The 15092-nt window shown below is 44.4% G+C and overlaps 1 protein-coding gene across 10 annotated transcripts in view; it reads left to right on the forward strand.

Annotated features, from left to right (window-relative positions):
- TSPOAP1 (TSPO associated protein 1) overlaps positions 1–15092 on the forward strand; it is a 77424-nt gene that overhangs the window by 35129 nt on the left and 27203 nt on the right. For all 10 annotated transcript variants that reach the window (XM_049803380.1, XM_049803374.1, XM_049803375.1 and 7 more), the window contains 8 exons: positions 2694–2877; positions 3212–3432; positions 5758–5867; positions 7496–7605; positions 9065–9880; positions 10415–10566; positions 11606–12199; positions 14734–15036. In XM_049803380.1, coding sequence (XP_049659337.1) covers positions 2694–2877; positions 3212–3432; positions 5758–5867; positions 7496–7605; positions 9065–9880; positions 10415–10566; positions 11606–12199; positions 14734–15036 — 2490 coding nt within the window. The remainder of the gene's footprint in view (positions 1–2693; positions 2878–3211; positions 3433–5757; positions 5868–7495; positions 7606–9064; positions 9881–10414; positions 10567–11605; positions 12200–14733; positions 15037–15092) is intronic.

Here is a 15092-nt window from a genome sequence, read left to right on the forward strand (position 1 = left end):
GCCCTGCTTTGAGCAGGAGGTTGGACTGCAGACCTGTAGAGTTCCCTTCTAGCAAAATTGTGATTCTCTGACCTCAGAAACATATAGCAGAAGATACAGAGAAAGATAACAAGGGACGTCTGGATGGGGAACGTCATCTGTAGGGGAAGTGTAATAGAGCAGCCAAGAAGGAGAGTGTCTAAGAGGACAGGGCTGAGCTGGTGGTGGTTGGGTCTACCTTGGTGTGGAAAATCAGAGTGAGTTCCTGAACTGGTGGTTAAACTCACCCCACCAAGCTCTGCTCCCTGCTCTTGCAGCCTCTTCTGGTAATCATGCTATTCAATCTCAGTTGGTGTGAGGTCTCTTTCTCCCTGTTTTGGGTTGGGCGTAGACACAAAAGTCTCCTCTCTCTTCTGTGTCTGGGGCTTGATTCCTGCTGGTTCCATGAAGCTCCTGGCCATGTTCTTAGGCTCCTCTTCCTTATCCCCCTGCCTCCTAGCACTGCCCTGGAAACTTGCTGCTTGCCCAGCTGCGTATGAATCTCTGCGAGAAGTCTGCTGGAAGTCTGCATTGTGTATGATGTGGCAGTAATACTTAAGGGATATTTGTACATTGTTTTGAATAACACAAGATGTGAAAGACGCCTAACTAATTAGGTATCTCAGAATTAAATTGTGGATTATCCAAGCTATTGGCTTGACCACCAATATAAATGGATTTAAACTGTGGTTAATAAATTTACAGAACCAAGGTACTATTATGATGCTATTAAACACAATATCCAGATGCATCTGCTGGCTCAGGTCTCTAGGCAAGATGGAAAAACTGTCTTTGGTCTTGGTTCTGTACCTGTCTCTTGTCACAGGCTGTGTCCCAACGTGGGATTGGGGACAGATGTTGGTCTAGGCGAAGCTCTACGTTGATCCAGTGCAACTGTTCTTACTGTTCATGGTTTCATTTCTCTATTAAGATGTAATGTGTAGGGGAGAAGCATTTATGTGAAAGGTCTTAACTGTAAGTAAATTCAAACAGTCATGATTGCAGAGGAATCCTGTACAACGTGACTTAGTGAACAAGGAGTTGACTCTCAGCAAGTGGAGAATGCAGACACTTCTGGAAGTTGCTCAGAGCATCTCATAAGTCTCTTTCATAGACAGTTATTTCTTGCTAGACTTCAGAGACTTCACCAGGCTTCCCTTAAAGACTGAGAGCACCTAGCTAGTTGTGAAGGAAACAAGTGATAAACTGACAAGTTTAAAACAGATATGTCACAATAAAATAAAAATGCATGCACCCTTGTAAGTTGGTAGGGAGTAGGCTAGAAAGATTTTGTGGTACTCTGAGATCAGAAAGAAAGCTTTTTCCAGGTCAGATGTGTTATTTTTAGAGCTGCCTAAAACCCAGACTTTCTGTCTCACATAATATTTCAAGGCATGATTTATTTTTTGAGTTGGAAGGAGAAAAAGACACTTCAAAAACATTTTGTGGAATGGAAAATTTTGAAGAGCACCATGCAGTCATCTGTTTTGATGCAGCTTACCTATGCAAAATGATGACGAGTGACTGCAAAGCCTGGTGTGATCTCAGCCTAAAGATACAAAAGGGAACAAATGTAATCTCTTGCAAGGCATAGCCTGTACCTCAGCCAGATGCGCTAATGCCAAATTAAATATTGTCTGCATTAACTTAGTTGAAGAACTGCTGATTAGATGATATATTCCCATCCAGCACTAATGCTTTTTGTTTACTTATCACCTGAAGTGCATGAGCAGGGTCTACAAAGGATACCTGTCTAGGAAGCCAGAATAAGCGCTTGCACAGTGGAGGAGTGAGAAGAGGGAAAGGAACAGTTGCATTTTCCTGGGAATTGATATGCCTGCAACTAGGGAATATGTAGGGATGTGTAGGGACACCCAGGACTCAGCAATATTTTGGAAGGGGAAGATCTAGTAATGGTAGAAAGAGAATACTATAAAATACAAATGGATCTCTAGTAGGAATGTGTCTTTCCCTCTCCATAGTATTTCCCCAAGGCTCCCCTGCATCTCATCTTGCTCAGATGTAGCTTTCTTGTACTCAGCATGAATTTTCCTGGAGCAAGTCAACCCTGTAGGACCTGGTGGCAAAGTGTGTGGACTGCCCGCATCAAAGAAATGTTCTGCAACACAGGCCAGTGTGCTGATGCTCTCTGCCCTTCCTAGTGTCTGGAGGAGCCAAGATCTGGAGGGACAATTAGGAGTACTGCCCAGAATGGTGGGGAGGCCAGGGTAAGGTTTTGGGAGCTCGCTGGAGCCTCTGGAGTGATGGATGAGATAGAGCATTGGGAGACCAATTCCTTTTGCCGATGTGATTTTAATGCTTCAATAAACATGCAAAGCCTTTTCAGTCTTTTTAAGGCTTATTTATCTTTGACTTATCTCATCTGGTCTTGTGCAGGGCTTGGATAGGATATTGAAGTTCAAACCCAGCATTTTGGGGATAATTCCTAATTGAGCTTGCAGTCAATCTCCTCATAGACGATGAGTTTCAGGTTTTCAAAGATACTATAGTTGCAGAGCTGCCAGTTCCTAATTACTATTCCTAGGCAGGGCACACCCTTAGGTTCTTGGGAGTCTGAGACCCACTGAAAAGATGCAGCAAAGGCAGATGCTCTTTGGAGCCTCACTGGTGGTTTTGATATGGGTATGTGCCTCATGTTGTGTCTCTCCTGTCAGGCCAGGGTGAAAGATCTAGAAGATCAGTGTCGCAGTCAAACAGAGCAGTTCAGCCTCCTGTCTCAGGAACTCAAACAATTCCGGCTTCAAACAGGAAAAATCGACCTTCTCACCTCTACGCTGGTGACTTCTGAGCTTCCTCTTGCTCTGTGCAGCTCTACCCCACAGCCCCACTGGGAGAAGGGTAATTGCTGGAGATGCCTGGGAGTGTTTTGACAAATGAGTTGTTATTTGTGTAAATGGGAAGGTGTAAAGGAAATAATGCAAATGTTTAGTTAACTTCTGGGATCTCTGTTTCTCTTTCTTGTAAATACCTTTGGTTCATTTTGTAGTCACAAAGAGAACTTAGCATTTCTCCGACCAAAGAGAGCCCAGGGTGTCCAGTCTGTTGCACTGTTACATGAGTCACATTTTTAGAGACTTGAGCTACTCTAAAGGGTGTTTACTCATTGTGATGCTCACTGCTGATCTTGTATTCTGCCTGTGGCTAAAAGTAATGGACAGATATTTTATTGCAGAATCGACTGTTCCTGGATTGCTCACTCACCAGAGCGTGAAGAAGGTTCACAATGAAGAGGCTGATGAATTGGAGTCATCACAGTGGGCACCTGATGCCACTCTTGGCTCCCCGGTTGCTGCTACCGGTTCTCAGAAACAAGCCAAGAAAGTGGAATCTCAGTCGAACTCTTCAAAATCAGAATCCATGCAGAACAGTCCAAAATCATGCCCAACTCCAGAGGTCAGTATGGAAGTCCCCTCTGTGGCCTGTGCTTTCTAGCCACAAGGGAGTAAATGCATTTCTGAGAGCACCAGTAGTGTTGCATTCATTCCCTCCTGGCTGCCTGAAGAAAACAGGGGAAAAACAAGAGAAAACTGTAGGAAAAAATTGAAAACACCTTGGATAGCCATGTCTTTAATGCTCATTTGAGCATATTGCTGTGCTCCAGGAAGGAAACAACTGGCTAGACAGAGTGCTGGGAGCTTGGATAAGGGGAGGTCAATTGGTGGGAAGAGTAGGAAAGCTCTTGCTAAGCTTCCTTGTGACATCTTAGCTACCGTTAAAACACACAAAGGCTACAAACTGTTACTTTTAGCATGCTGAGGAACTGGGTCCAGACTATTTTTTGGCCTTGAGCTGTGGGTGAGGGGCTCAAACCTCTTTGTTGGTGTTTTTAGGTATTAAAATTTTACTTGGTGAAAGAAATAGTGAAAAGATGCTGAGTTTGTGCAAGCAGAGGGATGAAATTAATAGGCTTTGCTTGTTTGTGTCACCAAGATCTTGTAGATGGTTGCTGCTTCTCCCCAGGAGTTCTTATGTATCATCGTAGGGTTCACTTAAGTAGTCTTTCATACTCCCTGCTTTACATCACTTGATGTGACCATTTAAAGTAGTGTTGCAAGTGGGGCTGGGTGTGATGGCATGGGAGGCAGCTTTTGCTCTTTTGGTCCACTGATGTTTCCTGAGTGCTAAAAGCTTTGAGGCCACATGGACTGCCTCATTGTACATGTGGAGGACACTGCAGTCTTGAGCTACCGAGGCTGAGGTGAAGGGATGCTGCTATGGCAGGCAGTGCCTATCACCGTGTAAGAATGTTCAGAGTCAAAGTGAAGATCACACCTGGGGAGGAACAGGTATGTGACTATTATCAATTCTGTAGTGGGAAAAATTACTATTTTTTAGTTCAAGAGAAAGCTTGGAAACCACCATGCCTCCATGGAGACATAAGGCCAGCAATGCCTACAGAGGTCGGCATGGGATCCTTGGAAAAGAGCCAGTGTGTAGAGCATTTGGCTTCAGCAACACATGATTATGGGAACACTCCAGTGTTAGCCAGGCTACTAAAACCTACTCCATTTGGATCTACCTTTGGGTGTTACAGGGTGCAGGTGTTTGTTACCCTAGGATGTGATGCAAGATTGCATTATGAGGAGTATGCTGCCTTGAAAAGGTGCTCTGAACTCTCAAAGATTAACTTTGGCAGGTCGTATACTAGAAAAAATACCTACTTTATTTTCTGGTCCTGTGATGGGTCTTCATCAATAATACATTTGCCTTGAGGTCTGCTTTAAAAAGGCAGCTTGAATTCGTTCATTGACACCATTTCAAATAAACACAAGGGAAGTGCATTTCTTCAAAAGATATGATTGCATTACAAAACTCATTGCCACTGGATGTAAAATTCCAAGATATCAATGGGATCAAAAAGTCTGAGGCAAATTTCTCAAAGGTGCTTCAGGCAGTAGCCACCAAATACATTCAGGGTACAGCCTCCAGCTTAGGAAGTCCATAAGTAGCTGATTGCTAGAAAGTGAGAGGCTATACCAGGAAAATTAGTATCATGCTTGCCCTGTCTCTTGTACACCTTCCTTCAGCACATGCTACTGGCTGTTATCAGAGCCAGCTGTTTGGACTAGGTGGCCCTACCAGTTCCAACCAAAGCTCTGTCTAATGTTGTGAAAGTACATAAACATCATATTGAAGTATTTACAGGTGCTAGAGGGGAACTGCCTGAACAAAAGCACTTAGAGACTTAGACATCTAATAGAGATGTCTCCTCTGGAGACATAAGGTCTCCTTTGTTCAGGTTACCCTGTTGCACACAGGGACGACTACCATTTAGAGGTAGCAAGAAATTAATATACTGAATTATGGATATGTAGGGTGGAAGGGGCCTTCAGAGTCTCTAGTCCAGTCTCCTACTCAAGTGGGACTGTCACCAACACTAGGTCAGTGTGGCCATGGCTTTGCCAAGCTGAGGCGCAAAAGTTCTTCAAGAATGGAGATCTGCCACCTCAGCGGGAACCCGTCCCAAAGTTGCATCACCCACCTGGGCAAGTTTTTCCTAATGTCTGACTGGAACTCCTGAAGCTGCAACTTGGAACTGTCGCCTCTTATTACTACTTCTTTACCTTAAAAGTCATTCTTCCAGATGGTCCTTAGCCCAGTGGCCAGACTGGCACAATACATGACCTTAGAGGACTTATTCACTGATGTTTGAATCCTTTGAGTGTTCCTTTACTCTGATTTGGGCCATACCATATCCTTCATCTTTAATGTTTTTAGGTGGACACTGCAAGTGAAATGGAAGAACTGGATGTTGACAGCATCTCTCTAATGCCAGAGCCAGGCAGCCAAGGCCCTGCAAAGCTCCAGGTGTTCTTAGCTCGATACAGGTACTGGGCCATTTCTTGTGGTCTATGAGGTTAGATGGGTTATCTCACAGTTGCCTGCTTTACACTCTTCTCTAGGATTCACCACTCTTAGGGGTGGATATTAAGTTAGACCATGTATCTTATTCCTCCATAAGATTTTGAGACCTGTTATTTCCTGCAAAGCAAATCCAATGTGCTTAGCTTAACAAAAACATAGTAAGCTCATTTGTTGTTCAGTGAACGGCACTGTGTGAAACTTTTTTTTTTTAATATGATATTGGATGGAAAATTGAGTTTGAATTGACACATTCCTTGAAATGTCAGATTTCTCCAGAATAGTCCAAGAAATTTTCTCCAAGAAAATCTTATTCCAACAATTAAGAAAATTTCAGCCCAGAAATCCTGAATTAAAGTTTTTGACCAAATTTTTGGTTGTAATTTTTGACCATTCTGGTTGTAATTTAAAAAAAAAAAAAAGAAAAAAAAAGGACAGAATAAACCCAGATTTTTCTGATGACTGTTGCAATCCACTGAACAATGGCCACTAGCTATTTCCAGTTCAAAAAGTATTGGCATACCCTTCAGCTTTTAGACTGTCGACTGGGAAAAAGAGAACTGGGATGATTCTGTGCTTGTGAGGAGCAGATCAAATGTGATCTGTGTGTTCATGTCAGAATCTTGGACCCATAAGGTCTCACTCAGCTCATAGAAGGTAACATTGCTTTGGCATGTTGAAATCCCTTTTAAAGACTAAAAAGCAGGAATTAGCAGCAGGTGCTTGCAAAGATCAAGGTTTTTTATGAGGCATTTTCCTGTGATAGGCCCTCTGATTAGCTCAAGGATCCCTGGGTAGGCATGTTAGAACTACCTGGAGTCCCAAACCTGTCACCAATGTATTTATCATTTTCACATTGTTTAAAATGTGGAGTTACAGCACTGAGAGTTGTATAACTTGGATCCTGAGGGTTGGATAATTATGAAGAAAAAGGCTAGAAACCTTTTCTTCACTCATGTAACTTTCTTCTTGCATAAATCAGCTCATTCTTAGGGTTTTAAACATGAGAATTTTGAGATTCTGTGCTGTGCTTGTCCATGACAGTCGTATGGCTGATAAAGTGTACCTTAAATGTTTGGGGTATTTCGATGCTTTGGGTTTTTTTTTGTTTGGGTTGTTTTTTTTTTTTTTCCCAAACTATTAAGTACATGAAATGTAGAGAGCTATCTACATAAGAGTAGATAGAGTAGTAACCTGTACTGTTAAGAGTACAGGTGAATTTAAGGATGCCTATTTTAGAAATCCAGAGTCCTATGACTTACCTACTTGGGACACTCAGAAACACAGCAAGCACTTAGGTAATTCAAATCTTTTTTTAAACAATTTCTTGAGTCACTCTGATCTGCTCCTTCAGGCATCACAAGACATCTGTTCTGCTTCTCAGAAAATTATTGCTAGCTGCTATTTGAACATGAAGCAATATGTTAGTAGTTACATATAAACCATAAACTAGAGTCTTGACCTTTGTCTGTGGAATTTGCAGCTTGCAAAAAGTGGATGCAGTCCCAGTGAATTGTAAGCTGATATCACAGCTTGAATGTGTTGCTGTGAAAGTTCTTATACAAAGTAAGTCTTCATATTGTAAATATTTCAGCTACAATCCTTTTGATGGACCTAATGAAAATCCAGAGGCAGAGCTTCCGCTGACTGCTGGAGAATATATTTACATCTATGGAGACATGGATGAAGATGGCTTCTTTGAAGGTGCGTTTCGGTAGAATGAAATGTGACTGAACTGCTGTGAAGAGTTGATCTCTCTTGAAAAAGAAAAAAAAAAGGGGACAAATTTAGTGAATCTTGAAACCCCAGGGTAAACGTTTTCTGTTGAAAATTAGTTTGTTAAAGGGAAGGGCAGATTCTGTTGGTAAAGGGTTTATTTATGTCATGATTAAATTAAGTCTAAACCATGAAATACTGGTCTAGTGATTTCAGCGGGAATTTTGCCCCTGCTTTCAGCAGAGCTCCAGGTTTCATGCCCTGGAAATGGGTTTCATATGGTTCCTCTGTAGCCATGGAGAGGAACATGGTCAGCCCTGGGCACCTTCTGCAGATGGTCTGTTTCCCTCTTTCCAGTGACTGCATAGTGAGCCAGAGACTGTAGGCAGTTGATGGTCTTGATTGCCTTTTGCTCTTTTGGCAGAGTAGAGTATAAGATAAGCAGTCCAAACTACAGTTGTTATCCTATTTGGTGTCATACAGTGTGTTTCTCTTTTGGCATGTTTGAAAACATGATCCTAGTTAACTAATAGGCAGATGGAATTGAAACCAAGAATTGTGGACTGTAAATTTGTAATGCAGTTTCTTTGTGGAGCTGGCTTACTCGATGGGATAAAGGATCCTAATTTACTGAGGTGCTTTGCAAGAGCTGAGGCAAATGCATGCCATGTTGCACTGCTTGCTCTTTGACTGTTCTGGCTTTTTTCTTTCTATTTCCAAGCTTCTCATGTATTTATTTGTTTGTTTGTTTATTGTTTAAAGAATAAAAAGGTTATTCTTTACTAACGTTTTCTGCTTTCCCTGCTTTCAATTGATTTGCTGTAGGTAGAGTTTGAAAGGGGAAAGTAAGTGCAAGCCCTATGCACTGCTCATTTTACTGTGATCTGATGGTTCTTACACATACCAAGAGTGCTGTGGTATCAGTCGTCCCCATGGGTCCTTTTGGGACATCTTTTATTACAGAAGCTAGCATAAAAAAGGAAGGAACTAAAAAGAAGGCCAGAGCTGAATACAGAGCTGGAAAGATGGACTTTCTTGAGGAAGTACTACAAAACCCAAATCTGTATGGCTGGGAGAAGACAAAATCATCAATCTGCATAGTTTGGGAAGGCTAGAAAAAGACACTTACGTAAGTGAAAAAGCTGTGATGAGAAACAGTAGGGTAATGAAGAAGGAAAAACCTGTAAGCTAATTACACAAAACAACTTTCTAGTTATTTGGCTCTGGAATGTGTGGAGCAGTGATTCCTCTCACTGTGGCCATTAGGATCTAACTAGAGAAGCCCTAGGAAATGCAGGAAACTTTGACAGGAATAACCTTCCAGAGGTTTTTTTTCATTCCTGACTGCAGTGCAGTTATGACCCAGTGTAGGTGGTGTCACATTGTCTTCACTGTGAAGGTTGAACGGTAGGTGCAGTAGTAACAGGTTTCCTGTTTTTTGTTTAAGGGGAGCTGATGGATGGCCGGCGAGGGCTGGTCCCCTCCAATTTTGTTGAGCGAGTTTCAGATGATGACCTCATGACGTTTCTGCCTTCGGAGCTGAATGATCTCACCCATAGTTCATACCAGGAGAAAAGTTTTGTCAGTGCAAGCACCAGCAGTGGAGATAAGAGTGATTTCTCCATTGAAGAGAGTAGCATCAGTCCATTGGCCAGTAGAGCAGAAGGAGACCAGGAGGAACCTGTTAGTCATACAGCAGTGCCTTACCCAAGAAAATTGACTTTGATCAAGCAGCTTGCCAGAAGTGTAGTTGTAGGTTGGGAACCACCACTTTTGCCAGCTGGCTGCCCAGACATACAAAGCTACAACATCTATGTGGATGAAGAGCTACGTCAAAATGTGAAGAGTGGCTTTCAGACCAAAGCAGTGATTGAAAAGCTGGATTTAAAGACAAAGGCTTACCGTGTATCTGTGCAGAGTGTGACAGAGCAAGGCAGCTCTGATAAACTGCGATGCACTTTCTTTGTGGGGCAAGATTTTTGTGTGGCACCAACTATGCTGAAAGTCCGAAGCGTCACTGCCACGTCAGCAGAGGTTATGTGGCTTCCTTGCAACAGCAATTACAACCACGCAGTGTATCTCAATGGGGAGGAATGTGACATAACAAAACCTGGGGTCTACTGGTACACCTTCCGCAACCTGCAGCCGAGCACTCAGTATGTTGCCAAGCTGGAGGCCCGGCCCTTGAAAACACCTTGGGAAGAGGTCCCAGAGGCACAGGAGCAGAACTCAGCTGTGATACACTTCACTACCCCGCTAGCAGGTATCAGAGCAGTCATGCCCATTGCCACTATGCATGGAGTGCTTGGAGCAGTGCGCTCTGTCATTACTTTGCTATGAAGCCTTGGGGTGAAGGGAAGCAAGGTTCATTAGGTCTCAAAGCCTGAGATGCTGTACTGTTTTGTCTTAATGTTTTTCTTACTTTATTTTAAAAAATTTTTCTCTCTTTTGTTTTTGTTTGCTCTGGGAAGACATCTCCTTTGCTGATTTGAGCAGCATGCCTCTCAGGGTATGGAAGATCTGGTTTACCATGACCTTTCTCTAAGGGTGGCTGCATCTTGGCCTCAGTTACTTTTGCAAAGTTCTGTTTTCTGTGCATTAAAGCTTTCACAGAACAAGAGCACCTTATTTTGTCTGGTTCTGTCTATCATTTCCCAAGACTAGCCCGGCTATTCTAATGCAGTTCTGCAGTGGCAGGTGTGGTGTGGGAGTTTTCTCTTTGATTCTAACCAGGGTTTAGTTTAGCTTTATGCTGTAGTCAGGTAAGCAAGAGGAAAATCTGTTTGGTCTCTCGCAGGCACACCTGATGCTCCTTTGGATGTCCAGGTAGAAGCTGGTCCCTCACCAGGTATCCTCGTTATCAGCTGGTTACCTGTCACGATTGATGCCGAAGGATCTTCCAATGGAGTTCGAGTCACTGGTTACGCTGTGTATGCGGATGGACAGAAGGTATTGTGCTGACACTGTGTAAGGCTGATGTTTGTGCAGGTGGGTGGCTGGAGGCTGGTGCAGGGGTAGTGGGCAGTTGCAGAGCCTCAGGACCTGGAAAGGTTGATCCAGTAAGGAGGCCATGAGGAGGCAATGACAGTCCTTGGCCTGGAAAGGAAAGTTATCAGAGAAGGGACAATGTCTGGGCTGTTTGTTTTGACTGATGCACACCAAAAAAGACATCTGTCCAGATTTTTGATGGGTTCTTGATATAACTAAGCCAGGAAAGTTCATGTGGCAGGACCCTTCACTAGTAAAACAGGACAATTAGTGTCAGCCTCCTGTGTCTCATCCTAGGCACTAGCTTGATCCTTGGGGAAGCAATGAGCTCAATGAGCAATGAGGCCACAGGGCATGGACAGAGTACAAGTGCACAGCCTTGCCACCACTTGGGGCTTGTCTCTGGACTATGAGGAGCATAGTTTTCTAGCCCTTTCTTAAATTAGAGACAGGCAAAGGGAGAGGTATACAAACACACCAGGGTCCAGTACGAATACTGGTAAGGAACCTCCAAGGATATTCTGTATTAAAAGTGGCCTGCCATCTTCAGCACACATGATGTTGTGCCATTGGCCACAGGAGAGGCAAGCCACAGCTGTTTAAAGGAGCACAGTGCAAAAGAGAGTGGTGCTGTGTTGAATGATTGCTCTTTTACCATGGAAATGCTTTTTCCTCTACACAGGTCAAAAAAGGAGGAGTCTGGGAAGGTAGGTGAAAGGGAGGCCAAAAAAGGCGGTAGCCTTTTAAAGCATAGGGAACAAGGAGAGATAAAAACTGGAGTAGGAGGGAATATAGTCATCTTTTACAGAATATCTGGTTATGGTAACAGTTTCTCTTTACTGTTCATTCTTCCCTGACCTTGTGCAGAAGGGTGAGAATTCTGCATGCCTGCTCTCAAGAGCCTTGGGACCTGGCATTAACTTTGGGTTCAGGAATTGTTGTTCTCAGAAGTGCTGAGCTGTGCACAATAAATAGTTGCTCCCTGTTTTTTTGCTTGCAGGTGATAGAAGTTACTTCTCCAACAGCTGGGAGTGTCCTGGTGGACTTGTCCCAGCTTCAGATGTTCCAGGTGTGCCGGGAGGTTTCTGTGAGAACAATGTCTCTGTACGGGGAGTCGGTGGATTCTGTTCCAGCCCAGATTTCCTCGGTTTTGCTGCGAGCCTCTCGCCACTTTTCACCTTCAGATTCTGCTGTTTCTACCACTTTTACCTCCAGACTGCCCCGTGGAGAATCCAGGGGCTCTCTGCCTGGACGCAGCCCACCCACACACCAGATGGCTGCACTCCTGCTTCAACAAAAAGTTCCCACTGATAGCTCAGATGCCAAACTGACTGATCTCTCCTCTAGCCACGACAGCTCAGTGAGATCTCTGCCAGAGAAAACCTCTTCACCGCCACACCTCTCCTCTCCCAGCGCTTCCTTGGTGCAGGCTTTAGGCACTTCCCCACAGGAATCGGATGCTGCACAAGACAAGAAATGCCTGACTGTGCCTCCTCAGCAGGCTAGCAGCATAGTGCTCCCTGGTGAGGGCATGGAGCCTGTCCCTTCAAGGGAAGCAGAATTGCAAGGCCTGGGCGAAGGGACAGAGGTGCAGGTAAGTGCATACATCTCCTGCCCAGTACCACATGTGCTGGGAAGAAGAATGGATCATTTTTGGGAATGGAATGAAATGCCACTGAGCATCTTTCTCTTTCTGTGACACACTGTTGCCTTTGGGCCATCATCCAGTGGTTGGCAAACCGTCGGGGAGTATTGGCAGCTATTGCATACCTGGAAGAGCAGGTGAAGCTCACCACTTGACCGCATGTATGCAAGCAGATCAGGAGTAGAGTCAGGAAAGCAAGAATTCATCAGAGATAGAAGGTGAAAAGGATGTTCCCACTGGTGATGATGTCAATGTTAGTCTGGCATTGCTGTGCTCTCTCACTTGAAGGGGTCCAGTCTAGTGGGTTTGTACAAGGCATAGCAGGCACTCTAGCACAGTGAAGCACCTTAGCGGATGTCATGGTTTAACCCAGCCAGCAACTAAGCACCACGCAGCCGCTCACTCACTCCCCCCCCATCCAGTGGGATGGGGGAGGAAATCGGGGGAAAAAAAAAGTAAAACTCCTGGGTTGAGATAAGAATGGTTTAATAGAACAGAAGAGAAGAAACTAATAATGATAATGATAACACTAATAAAATGACAACAGTAGTAGTAAAAGGATTGGAATGTACAAATGATGCGCAGGGCAATAGCTCACCACCTGCTGACCGACACCCCACCAGTCCCCAAGCGGCGATTCACTGCCCCCCCACTTCCCAGTTCCTAAACTAGATGGGACGTCACATGGTATGGAATACACCGCTGGCCACTTTGGGTCAGGTGCCGTGGTTGTGTCCTGTGCCAACTTCTTGTGCCCTGGCTGGGCAGGAGAAGCTGGAAAATCCTTGACTTTAGTCTAAACAATACTGAGCAACAACTGAAAACATCAGTGTTACCAACATTCTTCGCATGCTGAACTCAAAACATAGCACTGTACCAGCTACTAGGAAGACAGTTAACTCTATCCCAGCTGAAACCAGGACAGCGGACTGCACAGCGATGTCTGGAGAAGAACTGCCAAACTGTCATGACATTGGGTGTTTAGAATCCTGTAGGGTGGGTGAGTGCTTTCAGGGCTTTTTTAGGGCAGTAGAGAGCATGTCTGAGAGCCCCATAAGAAAACAGGTAAATGATCTATTAGGTGCTTGCTTTGTGACAAGAAGGAAGTCGATCCTGTTGGTGTATGATGTACTATATCAGAAAAAGAATCTTTTTCCCATTCTGACCTTTGACATCAGGGACTCAGGGGAATGCTTCAAACTGTTAAATTCAGCATGACTTTATTAATCCTGGCAGTGTGAGCTTGCAAAAGCTCAGCTAGACAAAAGTGGGTAAGAATTCTGATAATTGCTGGAGCATCAGCAGCTGTGTGGGCCCAAGATCAAAAGCCAGGTAATACACAGAAGAATTGAGATGTTGAGTCCAAAATTTGAATCATCATTCTTCAACCCCTGGTCATTTGCTTCTCACAGTACCTCAGGTCAATTGTTCAATTGCCCACATTTAAATGTCTAGTGTAGATGGCTACACATGGGTGGGTCACTGTGCCTCCGTTGTAGTCAGTGGAGTGAAATGGGTGCTTCTAGGTTGCAAATCGTCCTTCTTGCTTGAGATGTGTGTCTTCACTTGGCTGTCAGCAAAGAGAAACAAGGCAGAAGAATCCTAGCTGTCAGGTTAAACATGAGACCTAGACCTGTTTGGCTTTTGCCTGACCCCAGGGGACATTTAGAAACTAGGCACTGCAGTATCTAAATCTCCCTAGGGGTCTGATCCTGTAAATATATTCACAGTGTGCCTAGTAGGTAACAACAAGGTTGTGCTCCATTGCAAAATACAGTGGAGTTTGCCTTATTTTAAAACAAGGTTTAGAGAAAGGGGTGGCTGATGAAGGCCCACCTGCCTTACCCTCCTTGTTCCTGTGGTTCCACTCCTCCGTCTCCTAGAGGTTTTCTTAAACACCAGACTGAACTGACTGGAAAACAGATGAAAATTTAAAATTTCTGTAATCCAACTAGGTGACCTAACCACGAGTCTGTGCAGTTTACTCTCTGTGTATATTCTTCTTTGTTAATTCCCCTTTTCTTCACAGCCCTTACCACCTCCAAGAAGTGCTGGGGTAGTGTCCTCACCTCCAGCTCAAGCTAACCTGCAAGCTGGTGGGTAGGATATTCCTCTGGCAGATGAGAGTGGGAAATGACGTTGCTGTATAGCTTGGACTCTTTTTCTTCTTGCTGCTCTAAAACTAGTTGTTGTTAATACACTTCCGTGGCTTGTATGAGCCATGTGTGGTGGCCAGAGCTGCAGCAGTGGAAAGACTGTGTGTCTGCTTGCAGCTGATGGCAGGGAAGTGTTTGTTCTAGCGCTGGCCAACCTTCCCAGGTGCGAGTTGCCTGCCCAAATATTCATATGCCAACAGCGCAGAACGCACAGAGTTTGTATCAGGATTTGGGGTGGTAAGGGCCTCCTTTTGGTGCGCAAGTATTGCATGATATGTCCCCCAGGTTTCATTGTTTGTGATGAGCTTTATTTGGTTTGTTTCCCAGATGGAGCAATCTGTAACCAAAGCGCCAGAGCTGGAATGCCTGTCTAACAGTAGTCTGAAGATAAGTATGGAGACCTGCCATGCCTGCTCTGTGGAAGAGTCACCAAAAGGTCCCAATGCTGAAAAAGAGAAAGAGGCAAAGGAGAAGCACTTGAGCCCAGCGCCTCCACCCTCCCCCAGCCAGACTGAGGGGACAGAGGGCACCTTCCAAGATGCAAGCATGGGTGGGAGCAGCTGCCAGGAGTTCCTGAGGTTGTCTTCTGGCAAGGAGGTGATGAAAGAAATGTCCAGAGTGAAAAAAGAGGTTTGTTTAACCTTGGTTGAATGTCTCTGCCCATGGAGGGATGTGGATTGTATTTG

The sequence above is a fragment of the Accipiter gentilis genome, chromosome 6 (assembly GCF_929443795.1).
Source record: "Accipiter gentilis chromosome 6, bAccGen1.1, whole genome shotgun sequence".
Classification (NCBI taxonomy): Eukaryota; Metazoa; Chordata; class Aves; order Accipitriformes; family Accipitridae; genus Astur; species Astur gentilis.